This window comes from Kwoniella shandongensis, chromosome 1 (genome assembly GCF_008629635.2).
Source record: "Kwoniella shandongensis chromosome 1, complete sequence".
In the NCBI taxonomy this organism is placed as follows: domain Eukaryota; kingdom Fungi; phylum Basidiomycota; class Tremellomycetes; order Tremellales; family Cryptococcaceae; genus Kwoniella; species Kwoniella shandongensis.
Window position 1 is genome coordinate 1,879,760 of NC_089287.1, and position 14,943 is coordinate 1,894,702.

Consider the following 14,943-nt stretch of genomic DNA (forward strand, 5'->3'; position numbering starts at 1 on the left):
ATCGTCGAGATAACTGTCCAAGTGAGGTCGTTGTCAAGCCGCACTCTCTGACCATCTATCAGCTTGTAAGGTGCAACGGACCTAGGAAGACGGGGCGATGAAGAATTATGAGAAGCGAAACCGAACAGATGATCGCGTCGCGCGGATACATGTCGGTCCTCATTCAAGCACAGGGTCAGTTTGAGTGTGGCACCGCTCAGATTAACGTAACAAACCTAATCTTGTTATCGTCCTTTATATAATTCGGTTAAGTGTCTCAAATCATCTCAACCTGACATCACCTGCATCCAGAGGATGGAGGGTTTTACTATAGCACATATACTGTTCGATCACTACAAGCATGGAAGACGGGCAATCCTTTTTCTGTACAAGTTCCCTAGTAACTTTTGGTCCGTATGTAACTAATGCCTCGTTCCTGCCTCGCTTATCTCGCGCTGCCACCACTACCACTCGCGGTCCCGCCAGTCGGTACAGGAGCCAACGCCACATCCTGTCTCCAACTATCGATGTTATTCCCTGCCGAAGGAGGCTGTCCGGTCATAGGCGTGTACGGCGGATTACTGTACTGACCATCGCCCATGCCCACTACCATCGCCTGGTGTAAATCCGGCATCGAGAGACTTGGATGGCCCATCCCGGGATAAGGGACACCCATGCCCATACCCATATAGACGCTCATGTGAGGTGGTATACCCCACATGGCCTGATTGGGATATGAACTCATCGCCATGCGAGCGGGACTCATACCTTGTCCCAGGGGATACATCGTCCCAGTACCGTCCCATCCTCCTCCAGTGGTACGCTCCGCCATCTGCTGTTGTGCTTTCTCCGCATGTTTGTATCCTAATGGTAGATCGTCTTCGATGATCTCTGCTTTCGTGATCGGCTTCAGACCTTTCGCCTTCGCTTGTCGTACAGCCAAAGGGAGGTCGTCTTCGTCTTCGTTGTCATCGTCGTTGGCAGCAGGGATGACTAGTCCCAATGAATCCACCCGCTGACCTCGAACTTGGCTGGATCTACCACTTGACCTAGATGGAGATTTGAGAGCGAGCTTGGACAAGGGGATATCTTCGTCGGATTCGGACTCCATAACAGCTTGTTGAACGTCCACTACATCTGTCGGAGCCATCGATGTAGATGCCTTTGTGATGGTCGATCGAGCTGCAGGAGCAAGTTTCGAGAGCGGTACGTCTTCGTCCGACTCTTCTTCTGAGTCGACAGCTTTCGACAAAGTAGATTCCGCCTCTTCACTTTGTCTCGCTGGATCGACCTCAGCTGCCCCATCTTCGTTTTCGCTTCTCGTCTCCTCTTCGTCCTCCACCTTCACTGGGGCTACCTTCTCAGGAGAGTAGTCGATAGCAGGTGGTAGACTACCGGCCCTCCTTATCGGTGATATCCCCAAAACCTCTTCCACCGGTCGCTCGTCAACTACTGTTGGCTCTTCGACCTGGATCACAGCCTTGCCTTTACCTTTATCTTTCTTCCCCTTCTTCTGTTTCTTCTGTTCTGCCAGCAGCCGCCTTGCTTCTTCTTCCTCCTTCCTGATCCTCTCGTCGTCCTGGATCATCCTCAGCTTCGTCATCTCCCTCTCCCAAAGCTGATCCACTCCAAAGACAGATCTTGACTTTGTGATTCTGTCCCCTGGACCTTCGATATTGCCTTCTAGGTCGGCATTGGTCCTTAGATCGCTACCAGATTGGACGCGTAACAGCGGTGCTTGGGCGCCGGAATGATAGGTCACAGGTCGAGGCTGAGCTATATTACCTGCTGAGGTCGGTGAGTCGTATTGCGGTGTAGCCAGAGCTGACGAATCATGAAGCGCAGAGTTACGCGCCATCATTGCCGGTCTCGAATCACCAGTGAAGACCCTGCGGTGAAGTCAGTGTTAGCCATTGCTCTGACTGGTCTATGCGTCTGGCTGTACTTACCTCTGCCTTCCCTTTTGCGCCGCTTTCCTTGCTTCCAACTCATCCATCAAGCTCCTTCCATACAGCTTTCCTGGTTTCTTTTCCAATGCACTTCCACCCAGTTCCCTTCTTTGCACCGCAATCTCCCCTTCCTCCTCCGTACCTCCAAGCCAGTACTCCTCATCCTCTCTTCTTCCTCCAACTAACAAACTGCTCCTGAACGTTTTCTGACTCAGACTGAGTGGTATTCCAGGTCGTCGGCCTGTCGTCTTCGCTTCCGCTGGTAAAGGTTTCTCACCTCTCACGAAACCCTCTGGGACTTTCGGTTCAGGCCCATTATAAGCGTGTACTCCAGCTAGAGGAGAAGGCATGACTAGGACTTTAGGCCGCAGAAGGGACTGTCGGTTCATTCGATGTATTGCGGATGTGGAGTGTCTCGGAGGCATGAGAGGTCGACCGAACTCGGCTGGAGTAGGGATCTCGTCATACACCCTTTGGACAGGTGGAGGTGTTCGACTCGGCGAAGCAGGATCGAGGTACGACACCTCCTCTGGTCCTCTCGATGGCAAGGTGTGGCTCATTCGGCTTGAGGGTCTGCTGGGCGTCTCAAAGTCGATAGGTGGAGCTGATCCGGCACTAGAGCGTCTCTGAGACTTGAGGATTTTGGGGTCAAAACGAGATCCCAACTCGGGAGGCGGTGCAGGTAAAGCGAATGGGTTGGGCTCATCGAGCGTTTCGAGGTATTCATCGTCTTCGTTGGCAGGTGTGAAAGCCCGACTTATCGACGAGAGCGGTCTCACACCAGTAAAGGTCGAAGACAGAGGAGAGGATGGAAGGGGAACCATGACTGGGTTGGATATCTTCCTATTTCTCAGTTCGGTTCTACCACCTTCGCCTCCTTGCCACCCCATAACGGTGTGCGGTCTGTTAACCAAATTTCGTACCCTTTCAGCTTCCGCCAAAGCTCGATCTGCCCCGTACCGATCATCAGTCAATGTACCAGCCGAGGAGACGTCGATGAATGCGTCACCCATAGACAGTGTTCTGCCATGCGGGCGTGGTGGAGGGACACTCCGCGACGGTTGATCGGATCCCTGTACTTCGAGGACGTCGGAAACGTGTATCGATTTGGCTCGTCCGTATACGGGCGAGGTGACGGGCTGTGGTACTATTCGGGTTTCTTGTACGCGGCGAGCGGTTGGTTGATGTGGATTATCGGTGACCAGATGGGAGGGTAAACCCCATCTCGATACGTCGACATCTGCAACATCCTCTTCTCCTTTTGAAGCACCGCCTTGGGTGCCCTCCCACGCTCTCTCATCCTCTCCACCTCCATCATGACTTGAGGCTGGACCACCGAGATCTAAATCCGTGACGGTGCTTCTTCTCCGAGCTTGACTGTCTGGTCGTCTCTGATTCGAACCGGAAGGGAAATTCGATTCCAAGGGACTGGGTAGCACAGGTGGAGGTTGTGAGAAGATCTGTCTCCTTCTCGCTTCTTGTTGTGCTCGTTGATACGGAAGGAAGATGGCACTATCTCGATGAGAACGAGAATCGGGTCGTGGGATGGGAGAGTCGGGGTCGTTATCGTACTCTGTAAAATCACAGTGCCACGCGGTGGTCAGTGCGGGTAAACTCTGATGAGCGAAATGTGAGGTCAGAAAGACATACCGACTAGCGCCGCTGCAAGCTGAATACGTGATAGACCCATCTTGAGGTTGGATTTTCACACTACTACCATCAATAAGCTGCTACGCTCGAGTGAGAAAGTTGCAAAGGCAAGGTGGAAGGATATGAGTGAAGATTGATGCACAAAAGGGAAGGATGGCGGAAAGTGCACAAGTCTGACACACAAAAAGCGGAGGCAGATTGCGGGGTCTCCACACTTCCGACACGTGGGCGATGCATCCCTTGCTAAGTGGCGTTTCAGGTTCAGGTTTGGATGTTTGGCGTGGGTGATGCTCATGCCCTTGCATGGTATAACAGGCCTTCCCTCTTGACAGAAGACAGAAAAAGATCAGTATGCACTTGTCTGCCTTCATGCCACATGCCAAATATCAGAGGACGCTGCACAGTGAAGACATGTTCCGCGATGCTCCCTACGTGGAGGTCTTGGCCATTTAGCTCGAAGCTCTTACCACGTAGATATCAGAAAAGGCGCGCGGAGAGAAATCTAGAGAGAGTGGTTACCGGTTATTGCTGTCAGCCGAACCCAATTCCACCACTCCCTCTTCGCGTCTACGTCTACATACCTCGAGAGACAATCAACATTCCATCTCTTTGGCGGATTATCCACATCAACATAGCCCTTACTGTGTTGGTATTCTGACAGAATTACAAAACCGATCAGCAACATGGGAGATTCAGCGATTCACGCTTTGGCAGGCTCGGTCGGTGGATGCGTCTCGATGGTATGTTCTCCCGGGTCGTCCGCTCTTGTTAAGAGATGAAATGTAACTGCTGACTCTGTCTTTTTCACTCAGGCCTTGACATAGTATGTGTGCTTCGAACATGAACACTATGCCGTACCTATTTCTAATCCGATCGATAGTCCTCTAGTCAACCTATCGACTCGTGCAGCGGTACAAACCAAGAAGGAACACCTTGTAAGTAATCGACAACAGGTGCACACCTATTCCGAACATTTGTAATCCCGCTCTTTCACCGTGATATTGGTATAACTTCTGTTCACGGCCGCTAAGATAATACTTTCTGTCGTAGACTATCCCACAAGCTATCCAGAAGACTCTGAAAGAAGAAGGACTTTCAGGTCTTTACTCTGGTCTTTCTAGCTCCTTGTTCGGAATTGCAGTGACGAACGGAGTATACTATGCCTTTTGTGAGTGATGTACCTGTCCACTAATCCTCCTCTATCCGCATGTCTGATGAGTGGCTAATTGATAACGTAGATGAGGAGACAAGATCAGTTCTCATCAAGAGAAGAGCAAAGACGAATAGCTCTTTGAGCGCACTGACCACGGGCGAGGGTATCATTGCCGGTCTAATTGCAGGTGCGTTACTATCATCCTACACGATGACACTAGGCAGAGATCGAGTCGCAAGAGTGCTCTTTTCGACATTGTTCGTTCCGGGGTTAGGCTGATCTGTGATGTTGCATTCCCTACAGGCTCCATAACGACCCTTGTCACCAACCCGATCTGGACCGTTCAAACCGCTCAATCCACACGTGCCGTCACACTCTCCGAGTCCCGTGATGGTGTCACCAAGAAGATCAAGCCGTCGGGTATCGACGCTGCCAAGGAGATCATCAAGCAAGATGGAGTGAGAGGTCTGTGGCGCGGTATTGGACCTGCTTTGATCTTGGTCATCAATCCTGTGATCCAGGTAAGCGTCGGCGCATTGCGATGGAGGTATAGCCATTGGCGGTGCGCTGACCCTGTCTATTTTTGGATATAGTATACGACATTTGAGCGACTTGTTTCGCTTTTGCTCAATTACAGACTCGGTCGACAAGGTGTCACGCCTACCGGAAAGAAAGCCCTGGGTAGAAGTTCGTTGACCGACTGGGATCTCTTCTTCCTTGGAGCTGCGAGTAAGCTCGTAGCCACAGGTGGTACTTATCCATATGTGAGTCGGAGTTCATCGCGTTCATCACATCACATTGCTGACATATTGCTGCTGGTACAGATCGTCGTCAAGTCTCGACTCGTAAGTTAATCCTCGTCAAAAACTGGCAACTGGTCCGACCTGACTATTTTTGACACTTGCAGCAAGCTGCCACCCACAAATACAAGTCATCTCTGAAAGCGATCCTCCACATCCTCGAGAGCGAAGGCTTGTCAGGTGAGTTAGACGAGTTGTCCTCCGCCTCAGAGTCCAAGCGTTAAGTCTCCATCACCATGCAGGACTCTACGCCGGTCTGCTTCCCAAACTACTGCAAAGCGTTTTGACCGCTGCATTCATGTTCGTCGCCCAACGAAGGATCTACGAGTTCGTCAAGAGGGTGAGTGGGGAATTTGATTCGTTCATCATTACTACTTGAACTGTGTTGAAGCGTTTCATGACTTGCTGATCTACCTACCACAGTTGGTTACGCTCGCTGCTGCCAGGAAGGCTGCTCTTGCCACCGCTTAGTCGCAGGCAACGGACTAGATCTGGACAAGGAATGACAGAGAAGGGTCGCCGTCGAAATTATCAGCGAAGGGAGTTGTATATCCAATCAAGGGAGACGTCGTTTCATGCAGTTTTCTATGCTACTTGCCTCCATGCTCCGTTCCGTATGTGATATGCTATGCGTAAGAAGGGGGGATCCTCTATCACGACGACCTGATTAACCGTTCCCTCCGCACCTACTCGTAGTACATTGTCTGTCTGACTTCCTCGTCCTCCACCTCTCCACCTCTTTGTGACTTGACGACTCCTTCGCACAATCTCCAAAATCCATCGTCTTCGTGTTCCTGTTCTTCCACCACCTCATACATCTCCTTCAAGACTTCCAACTTTGCTCTGATCACAATCTCGTCCCCATCCGCTGTTATCGTTGAGGCGGTAGGGGTCGAATCCACCACGCTCCTGGAGATTCGTAACCAGCCCATTGCTCTTTCTTCCAGCACTTCGTCGTCGACTTGATCCATCGATGTGGCCTCTCCAAGATAACGCCCCCATAGATCTTTTAGACTATTCCCAATTTTACCTTTTAACCTATCTCTAACTTGAACTCCAGTCTCATCTTTCCATATACCCCTCGGTTGACTATCTTTTGCGCCGTTCAGAGCGTGAAGAAGTCCAAGTTGAAGACCGTCCCCTTCTCCTTCCACTCGGTGTCCAAGTCCATTGTGATCGGCTCCGTTCGCAGTTCTGACTTGGGAAGGTAACGTATTTGTCATACCTGGGAAATGTCTCGCTACACCACCTGATGCTGACGAAGGACCACCTGGAGTCGCTACGCCTGGCGTGATAGGTGCTGTAGCAGGTCTTGAATATTGAGCCCAATAATCGTCTTCTCCCCCTTCCCCTTCTCCGCCAGCCCCGATATGTGATGGTAGGTCGAACGTATTTTGGGCTTTCGGGGGAGAATCGAATGCTGCCCAATATCCAGCAGGCGCTTGTGCTTGCGCATGTTCGTCATCGTTGAGCGAATATGACCCCATTCCATCTCTCATTGTCGACGTTTCGTGTTGCTGTTGTTCTTGGTGGTCGTTCGAGGTTGACGGGAGGAGAGAGGGATCTTTTACCCATTGTCTTGAGCCATCATTCTGACCAACTGGCAATCTCGCAGAATGATAGACCCAACCTCTACTTTCCCCATCAATACCCTCAAACTCGAACCAAATTTCCACCTCTCCCTCCGTAGTTGAGCCGCCTTCGAGCTCGGGTACGATCCTTACTCGTCCAAATACTTCTTCTCCTTCGGTTGTATATTCCACCTCTGTCAACTTATGTCCTCGAGCAAGTTCTCGTAGTCGAGAAGAAATAGGCTGGTCTTCAGTATTCGAAGGGAAAGGGGAGATATGCGCGTCGAGGTCAGTAGGTGAGGGGGGAAGGTAGAGTAGACGTTGGAGGAGTGATTTGGATAGGAGCTCTTGTGGGAGTGGAGATGGAGGTAAGAGTGACGAGAGGAGGAGAGTGAGTGTTGATGGGGGTAGAGGGGGCGGTGATGCGTTGGAGGACATGGTCGAGTGAAGATATGCGGTCGAGACTGGTGAAGCGTGTAGGCAAGAGTTGGCGGATGAAGTGGTAGGGTTGAGTGATAGATGCTATTGTTTCAGATGACGAGTGACGGGCGGGGAATTTTGGATAGTCAAAGAAATCACAACACTGTCAATTAAAGATCACAGTCAATCCGAAGAGACTTGTGCTCTCGTCAAGGCAGTCAATCAGGTATATGTATTACAAGCTCTGCCATTCATCAGACATCCTCATCACCTCGCTTGGACTCCCCTCTCCAGAAGAACGAAACCGGTATAACCGGGGGATGCTCCTTTAACGATGACGTGGAAGTTTATACCCCGTACAAAACCGAAATCGTGAGAAGGAGAGATGTGATGGGGACAAAGCTGTCTCAATTTGCTTGTATGCATGATGACCCGGACACTGACTGCACTGGGAACACAACCGGCAAGGGACAGGACGGGAGAGCTCAGCGACAGCTACCAGACCATGATTCACCGTATAGGAGACATTAGTCGACTTGTGGTTCGGAGTCCGCTTGTCTCGTCTTATCAGAAATGGTTCATTCCAAGGCGACAATACTCATTTCCACCTCCGACCGTACTATATAGCAACACCAACAACACCTCGAAACCCTTCTCGTTACCGATTGCTACGTTTCGACAAAAAAGATATTATCGTACCTCACCTACGACCCCACTCCGCCGATATGTCCATACTTCTGCCCAGAATCACGATCTACAACACCTCCACCACCTCTCTTCGCACAAAGATCACGCTCTCGCTCGATCCTGGGTAGACGGGTTCAAGCTCGATCATATCCCTAAAGAAAGTCTAGAGATCACACGTAGTCGATCCAGCGGACCAGGTGGCCAGGTGAGTCCTGTCCGGAACACACATCGATCCCAGCCGCACATGTTTACATGTCTCCTCTTCTGGGGTCGCGAGACGAGGTTGACTTTGGTGGTGTGACCGTGTTTAGCATGTAAATAAGACCGAATCGAAAGTGACGATCCGTCTCGATCTCACCCATGCACAGGAGAGGTGGTTGCCTCCTTTCGTCATACCAGCTCTGGAGAACTCGGTGAGTGCGACTGGACTCAATATGCAATCCAGCTCAACTGTGTGCGACACCCCTTACACCCCTGCTCCCTCGTTCAACCAATCTCTCAACATCGTTGATGGCTGTACTCAAGCCTGACTTCATCAACAGACGCTGACGAAATTGTTATTCTGCATCCGTCGTTTAGCCACACTACCACCCCACCCCGCCCACTCTCCTAGTCTCATCCCAACAATCTCGTTCCGCGACTCAAAATCACCAAACAGCACTTCTGATACTATACAACACAATCCTCTCCTCTGCCGAAAGTCTGATAATCAACCCTACATCCTCAGAACAGAGAGCGAAAGTGAAGGGTTTTGTAAAGAGGGAGAATGAGAGGAGGTTGGAGGGGAAAAAGAGGAATGGGGCGAAGAAAGCTGCACGAAGGGATTTTGACTAAGTCGTCAGAAATCGGATGACGAGACGATACCATACCTCGACCGGAAGGTGGGGCATTACTTGGGTTTGACGGATTGGCATCCAAATCTCGCTACCATCTCCAACTGATTGGTTAGAGCAAACGGCCCGACAATACTTCGCCAACTGCGAGAGCGATACCGCACAGAGAGATGCTCTATACCTCATGGCTGATCGCACACATGTGATCGTTGATCTACTGACATGGAGGAGGTACATGGACATGGAGGACCTTCTGGGTGCGCGGGGGATTCATGTATTGGCTAAACAGTGTAGAAAATAGAGCGCGAAGAGTTTTATAGCGCAACCACACTATGGTTACATCCATATCTAACCAACTTCTGCACAGTCATGCAAATCACCAACATGCACACGAGAACCATGCAGACCTGCAAACCCACTGCAAAGCACATCCCTTGCAGCGATGAAATACATCGCAATTAACGCAACCAACTCTGCGAAAACACATCTCTTATCCTCTGTTCCTTTTCGTCGCACCGTTGTACTCTTCTAAGGAGCATCGTCAAAGCCCATGTTGACAACACATCGAATACAGTCACCGGCCTAGGAAACATGATACATAAGCTTGCGACTCCCCTCTGGACGGACTCGATCCCACTCACGTGCATGTCATCGAAGCCCTTGTTGATGTCGTCGAGAGTCTGGTGGTGGGAGACGAACTCGTCGACCCAGAGAGTACCGTTGAGGTAGTCTACGCAATCGACGTCAGCGCTAAGTTCGACCTTGACATCAAGACAGCGGGACAATGCTCACCCTCTACGATGCCGGGGAGCTCGGTTCGGCCCTTGACACCACCGAAAGCTGAGCCCTTCCACACTCGACCGGTAACCTAGAAGTAAATGCGTCAGTTGTCGGTCCCACACTCTAGTAAGACTTTCCGAACTGACAAGTTGGAATCTGAGAGACAAGTAGTGATCAGCAAGATTCCAATCTACGTCATGGGAGCAAACTCACGGTCGTGTAGAGATCTCAGCGCCGGCAGGAGCGACACCAATAACGTTACACACACCCCAGCCCTTGTGACAAGCCTCAAGAGCGTTTCGCATCACACCGACCTGGACGACGAGGCTGAGTTAGCTCCTATCTCGGCACTCCTGTGCGGCTGCCGCCTGACTTACGTTACCAGTCGCGTCAAAGGTGAAGTCAAGACCACCGTCGGTCTCCTCTACGAGGTAGTCGACGATACTCTTGCCCTCTGGAAGTTCTTTGGGGTTGACAAAGTCGGCTATGGCGTGATGTCAGCCAAGTGATCTACGAAAGGCTAACTACCCCACCCCGCTCACCCCACGCCCCAGCCCTGGTTACAACCACGCATTGTTCGATTCCCCCCTTTGTACACGCCGACACCCCCTACTCCTCTCCAGAACGCCATGGAGGTTCGCCAAGCACTCACTAGCACCAAATTTGAGAGCCCATTCCTTCTTCTTCGGGTTGGTATCGATCGCAAACACCCTCTTACATCCCTTCGCTCTAGCACCTTGCAAGATTGAAAGACCGACACATCCAACACCGAAAATGGCAACGTTGGAATCTTCAATCCCGGGAGTCTTGGTGATGGCACCGTAACCTGTTGTGATACCACAACCGAGCAGACAAGCCTTCTCGAGGGGGGCTTTAGGGTTGACGGCGACAACGGAGAATTTGGAGACTACGGTGTATTGGGAGAAGGTGGAGGTTCCCATCTGAGAAGGGTGAGTTAGCGACCGTTTCATTTGGGTAGCCCAAACACTGGTGCAAGGTGCAGAGGGAGTTGGCACCCGGGACAGAAACGTATACGAAAGAAGCACTCACAAAGTGGAGGATATCCTTGCCCTTGCACTTGAATCGGGACGTTCCATCAGGCATAACACCCTTTCCTTGGGTAGTTCGGACTGTGCGCGGTGGAATACGTGTTTATCATCAGCTTTGTTCATCCTGCGTGAACTACAAGATCCTGAAAGCTGGAAGTCGACTCACCTCGACCACAGAGGTTGGTCTTTCCAGATTTACAGAACTTGCATTCTTTGCATTCTATCACGCAAGTCAACAACCATAAGCCATAATCAGCTCATCGACTCTGTGACCCAGGGGTAGTGGTACAACCAACTCACCGGCAGTGTAAAGAGGGATAACATGGTCTCCAACTTTAACGTTGTCGACACCTTTACCGACCGACTCTACAAGACCACCACCTTCATGTCCGAGGATGACGGGGAAAGCACCTTCGGGATCGTTTCCAGAGAGTGTGAACGCATCACTACGAGGCGAAACCGAGACTGGTCAATATCCGTCCCCTTTCTCGTTGTCCATCTGTAGACAGACGGGTAGATCACTCACGTGTGACAGATACCGGTGCTGTGGTGAACGACGGAACGATTTATCAGCATTCAAATCCGGCGATGATGAGCATGACGATGATAGTGGTTTAACCGAGAAAAGTGGAGGTTTGCTTTGTAAGAGTGTGTACCTACTAAAGAACCTTGATTCGAACTTCATCGTCCTTGGGAGGAGCGACCTCGACCTCCTCGATACTAAGGGGTTTGCCTACGAGATGAACAGAAAGGCGGTAGTGTCAGAACGTCTCTCTGCGTTGCGTTTGGTGCACTGGTAGGGAGAGGGTGACGTACCGGCCTCCCAAGCGATAGCGGCTTTGCAAGTGATAGTCTGACAAGTCGATTTGGATGTCAGTATCCCTGTTGAGTACTTTGCTCTCTTCTCACGATCGTGAGCGACACTGCGACTTACCTGGCCTTCAGTAGACATGATTTCTTTATTGATGTTGTGTAGGTTGATGATAGTCAATAAGATAAAGAAGTAAGAATGGCCTTGAAACTGAAATAGTGGTCGAGAGGATGATAGCGAAGCCCAAGTAGCTCGAAACGTCCAACTTATTTATTACACCCAATTATATTACTGCTGTTATTACTAAGCGCCGCTGTAAGTCACCTCTAAGCGACAGCTGCTGAACACCGACATGGTGGGCCGAAGGTTTCCTTAGTTTGCCGATGTGCAACAGTGATAAACACAGAGATAGTGGCATACATAAGCTCAAATAGATATCTACAACCGAGGCAGGACATGATTGGAACGATAAACAAACAGCGAGATGACTACAATAACGAAGAAACCGGCTTTTGGTCTAATACTAACATACTGTTACACCGATGTTGAACAATTGCTGACACTTGAAATACCAACACGCTCAGAGACTTTGCGTTTCGCCGCTACTGATATCCACATCCGGGGCACTGCCGACTCCTAACCCCAGTCCAGCATCCGGAGCAGGACCCACACTTGCACTCAATCCCTCTAAGCCTAACGAGTTCAACGCACCGTTCCCAACTCCCGGTGTCCCGGAACGAGATTTACTTCGCGGCCCGACGACTGTGGGAGTGCTGCTGGCGTCCGTGACATTGCCTCGTGTGAATTTGGACAAGGCATCATCGTGGCTTGATGTAAAGCCCAGTCCGATGGGCGAGACCATTTTCTCCTTGACTACTTGATCAACCGGTATGAGATCAGCTTCGATCTGCGTGATCACACGCCTCACCGCGCTTACCAGGTACCATATCACTCTGCGCGATGTGTCTCTCCCCTACAATAGCTGTTTCCGCGAGCTTCTTTAGTGCTTCACCACCGGGCACGAAAGAAAGGGCCAAAGCTCCGATTCTGCTCGTCACCATTCCAGTGATATGACGCGTGATCCATCCAATACGTTTGGCGAATGGCACAAAAGTCTCGAATGCATCTCGGATGTCGATCATATCGCGGACGTGAGTCGCTTTGCCTTTGAGGTCAAAGATATATATCAGCAAACGACAGGATAGTGGAAATCACCGTCCGAAGCCAAAGAAGATGCCACTTACCAACTTCGTTGAACTGAACCATAGTCGAGATCGGCAGATCCCAATGCAATAGTCCCTCGAATTCAGTCGCCAGACAAGCCATCAACCTCCTTGAGAAGCTTGCCGAAGGTCCACTAGCGCCCCCGGCGCCGATTGGTCCCTCTGCGCTGGGAAGGGAAGCGAACGAGTTTCGGGACGAGATCGAGCCGAGTGGATTGCGAGGTTTAGTGACGGATGGGAAGAGGGTCAATGTGATCACGCTACACGAGAGGGGTCAGTGCTTTGAAAGGGGAAAGCTAGTAGGAAGTGGACTTACTGCTCGATCATAGCGAGATGGTAGCCATCTATCCCAGCGATAACGAACACGTCAACCAATGTGCCTTCAAAGTGGTTGAGGTAGGCGACCAGTGCCCAACTCACCATAACACTCCATCTCGCCAATCTCCTTACAATCCGCCCTGACATCCCATAATCTCCACCACCCAGCTGCATCATCTCCCTTATCTTCGCTCTCCTCGTCCGTGGACGAATCTTGTCGCGCATGCTGTTTGAGCGGAAGACCTAACCACTCTTCCTCTTCCGCTGCTTCTTTCGGTAACAACATTTGTCTTTTCGCCACGTTCGCCAATTTGGAGATGTTCGTGTTTGCGTGAGACTGATCGACACCGAGGAGACGGTTACGCAGTGTAGAGGTGAGAGTTCGAGCGTGTTGAAGTAAGGCAGAGGGAGTAATGGAGGGGAGATAGACGGTGGAGAGGAGGTGAAGGAGGATGAAATGCATGAGAAGGGATTGTCGGGATGTAATTCGGAGTAAGGGGTGGTCGTAGACTGAAATCAGAGAAAATGAGACGTCAGCTGTGAACTCGTCAAGTTCCAAACAATACAACGTTCCCCTAGCGGATAGACCATCATTCGGTCGTGCCAGAAGTAGTACATTGTCGAGGCCCCCAGAAACACCAAGCGTGCTAGCTGCCGCTTGCTGGCAAGTGCGCACTCACCACAATCTCCCTCGAACCATCTTTCCACGACCCTTTTCACCTCTTTCCCCTGCTCATCCCACTTTAGCACCTTATGATCCACTTCCAAATCCTCCTTACCCCTATACAGAACCCTATGTATCTCTACCAACGCGTCCATCTCTTCCGAGCCATATCCTTGATCATGGTGTGAGAGGGAGAGTAAACTACCTGTTCCTCTTGTCGGATGAGCATGTGGTGGTCCTGCTCGCAGATGACTTGCATGAATATCACCACCAACACCACCGTGAGGATGGTGATGTTCAGGATTGTTTGTGTTGGCAGAAGGAGGATGATCGAATGACCATTCGAAGGACGATTGTGAAGTCATCATTGATTGTGACGAAGCATGCGATGGGGGCGCATGGACCTGATAATCCCTCAAAGCTGATCTCAACCCTTCATCCCTCGAACCACGCTCTCGTTCGTATCTCCTATCATTCTGACGATAAAATGAGACGTTACTCGATCTACTCGTAGATGTGGCGACGGAAGACCTTCTTGACATTTCGGAAGAACCGTGTGGTCCTACTTCCCTCGAACGTCCAACCGGCACCGGCACCGACACAGGCGGAGGCTGAGGCGCTTGTACGATATCTGGAGATGAAGCCGTCGAGTTGGAATGTCCTTTGTAGGTCTCCCTATCGTGGAGAAAGAAACGAGGCGTTGGTGTAGGTCGGGAACGATCGATACTGGATGGTGGAGCAGGAGGCAGAGGTGGCATAGGAGGCGAGATGAATGAAGATGGCTGACGAGGTGTATATTGGGGATGATGTGGTGATGGTGACATGTCACTATGTGAGTGCCTGCGTGGGGTAGGTGTATATGGCGGTCTTGTTGTGAGAAGTGTGAAAGCACCGAGTCAGTTACCCCATGGATAGACGCTGTTGTTGATCGTTGTCCCGTGTGAGATGAAGCAGTGTGAGTGTATCATCAAACAAGAATCAAAGTCAAAGTCAAAAGCAACAGAGAGATAAAGCTTCTTTTGACTTCGCACTTTTCATGACGTATCGAGTAATCTC

General features: G+C 50.9%; 6 protein-coding genes across 6 annotated transcripts; 2 read left to right on the plus strand and 4 right to left on the minus strand.

Moving 5' to 3' along the window:
* Positions 1 to 424: 424 nt before the first annotated feature.
* Positions 425 to 3,618, minus strand: CI109_100685 (uncharacterized protein; the record flags this gene model as incomplete). Its single annotated transcript, XM_032004556.1, has 3 exons — positions 425 to 1,868; positions 1,929 to 3,501; positions 3,579 to 3,618. The coding sequence occupies 3 exons, from the start codon at positions 3,616 to 3,618 to the stop codon at positions 425 to 427; spliced, it is 3,057 nt and encodes a 1,018-aa protein (XP_031861034.1).
* A 643-nt stretch (positions 3,619 to 4,261) lies between these two features.
* CI109_100686 (uncharacterized protein) lies at positions 4,262 to 6,002 on the plus strand (the record flags this gene model as incomplete). Its single annotated transcript, XM_032004555.1, has 11 exons — positions 4,262 to 4,318; positions 4,391 to 4,401; positions 4,459 to 4,513; positions 4,629 to 4,746; positions 4,817 to 4,918; positions 5,035 to 5,252; positions 5,325 to 5,495; positions 5,556 to 5,576; positions 5,639 to 5,711; positions 5,774 to 5,871; positions 5,955 to 6,002. 11 exons carry the CDS (start codon positions 4,262 to 4,264, stop codon positions 6,000 to 6,002), a joined length of 972 nt encoding a protein of 323 aa, XP_031861033.1.
* Positions 6,003 to 6,217: 215 nt separating this feature from the next.
* Positions 6,218 to 7,540, minus strand: CI109_100687 (uncharacterized protein; the record flags this gene model as incomplete). The annotated part of the gene is made up of 1 exon (XM_032004554.1): positions 6,218 to 7,540. One exon carries the CDS (start codon positions 7,538 to 7,540, stop codon positions 6,218 to 6,220), a length of 1,323 nt encoding a protein of 440 aa, XP_031861032.1.
* A 487-nt stretch (positions 7,541 to 8,027) lies between these two features.
* CI109_100688 (uncharacterized protein) lies at positions 8,028 to 9,043 on the plus strand (the record flags this gene model as incomplete). Its single annotated transcript, XM_065966822.1, has 3 exons — positions 8,028 to 8,414; positions 8,521 to 8,622; positions 8,789 to 9,043. 3 exons carry the CDS (start codon positions 8,028 to 8,030, stop codon positions 9,041 to 9,043), a joined length of 744 nt encoding a protein of 247 aa, XP_065822894.1.
* A 527-nt stretch (positions 9,044 to 9,570) lies between these two features.
* CI109_100689 (S-(hydroxymethyl)glutathione dehydrogenase) lies at positions 9,571 to 11,823 on the minus strand (the record flags this gene model as incomplete). The annotated part of the gene is made up of 14 exons (XM_032004552.1): positions 9,571 to 9,624; positions 9,684 to 9,772; positions 9,835 to 9,910; positions 9,969 to 9,978; positions 10,036 to 10,136; positions 10,200 to 10,306; positions 10,475 to 10,763; positions 10,873 to 10,952; positions 11,038 to 11,091; positions 11,172 to 11,317; positions 11,398 to 11,415; positions 11,532 to 11,604; positions 11,688 to 11,724; positions 11,806 to 11,823. The coding sequence occupies 14 exons, from the start codon at positions 11,821 to 11,823 to the stop codon at positions 9,571 to 9,573; spliced, it is 1,152 nt and encodes a 383-aa protein (XP_031861030.1).
* A 439-nt stretch (positions 11,824 to 12,262) lies between these two features.
* On the minus strand, positions 12,263 to 14,796 carry CI109_100690 (uncharacterized protein; the record flags this gene model as incomplete). Its single annotated transcript, XM_032004551.2, has 7 exons — positions 12,263 to 12,555; positions 12,620 to 12,847; positions 12,927 to 13,165; positions 13,222 to 13,249; positions 13,326 to 13,733; positions 13,904 to 14,727; positions 14,792 to 14,796. 7 exons carry the CDS (start codon positions 14,794 to 14,796, stop codon positions 12,263 to 12,265), a joined length of 2,025 nt encoding a protein of 674 aa, XP_031861029.2.
* Positions 14,797 to 14,943: the final 147 nt, after the last annotated feature.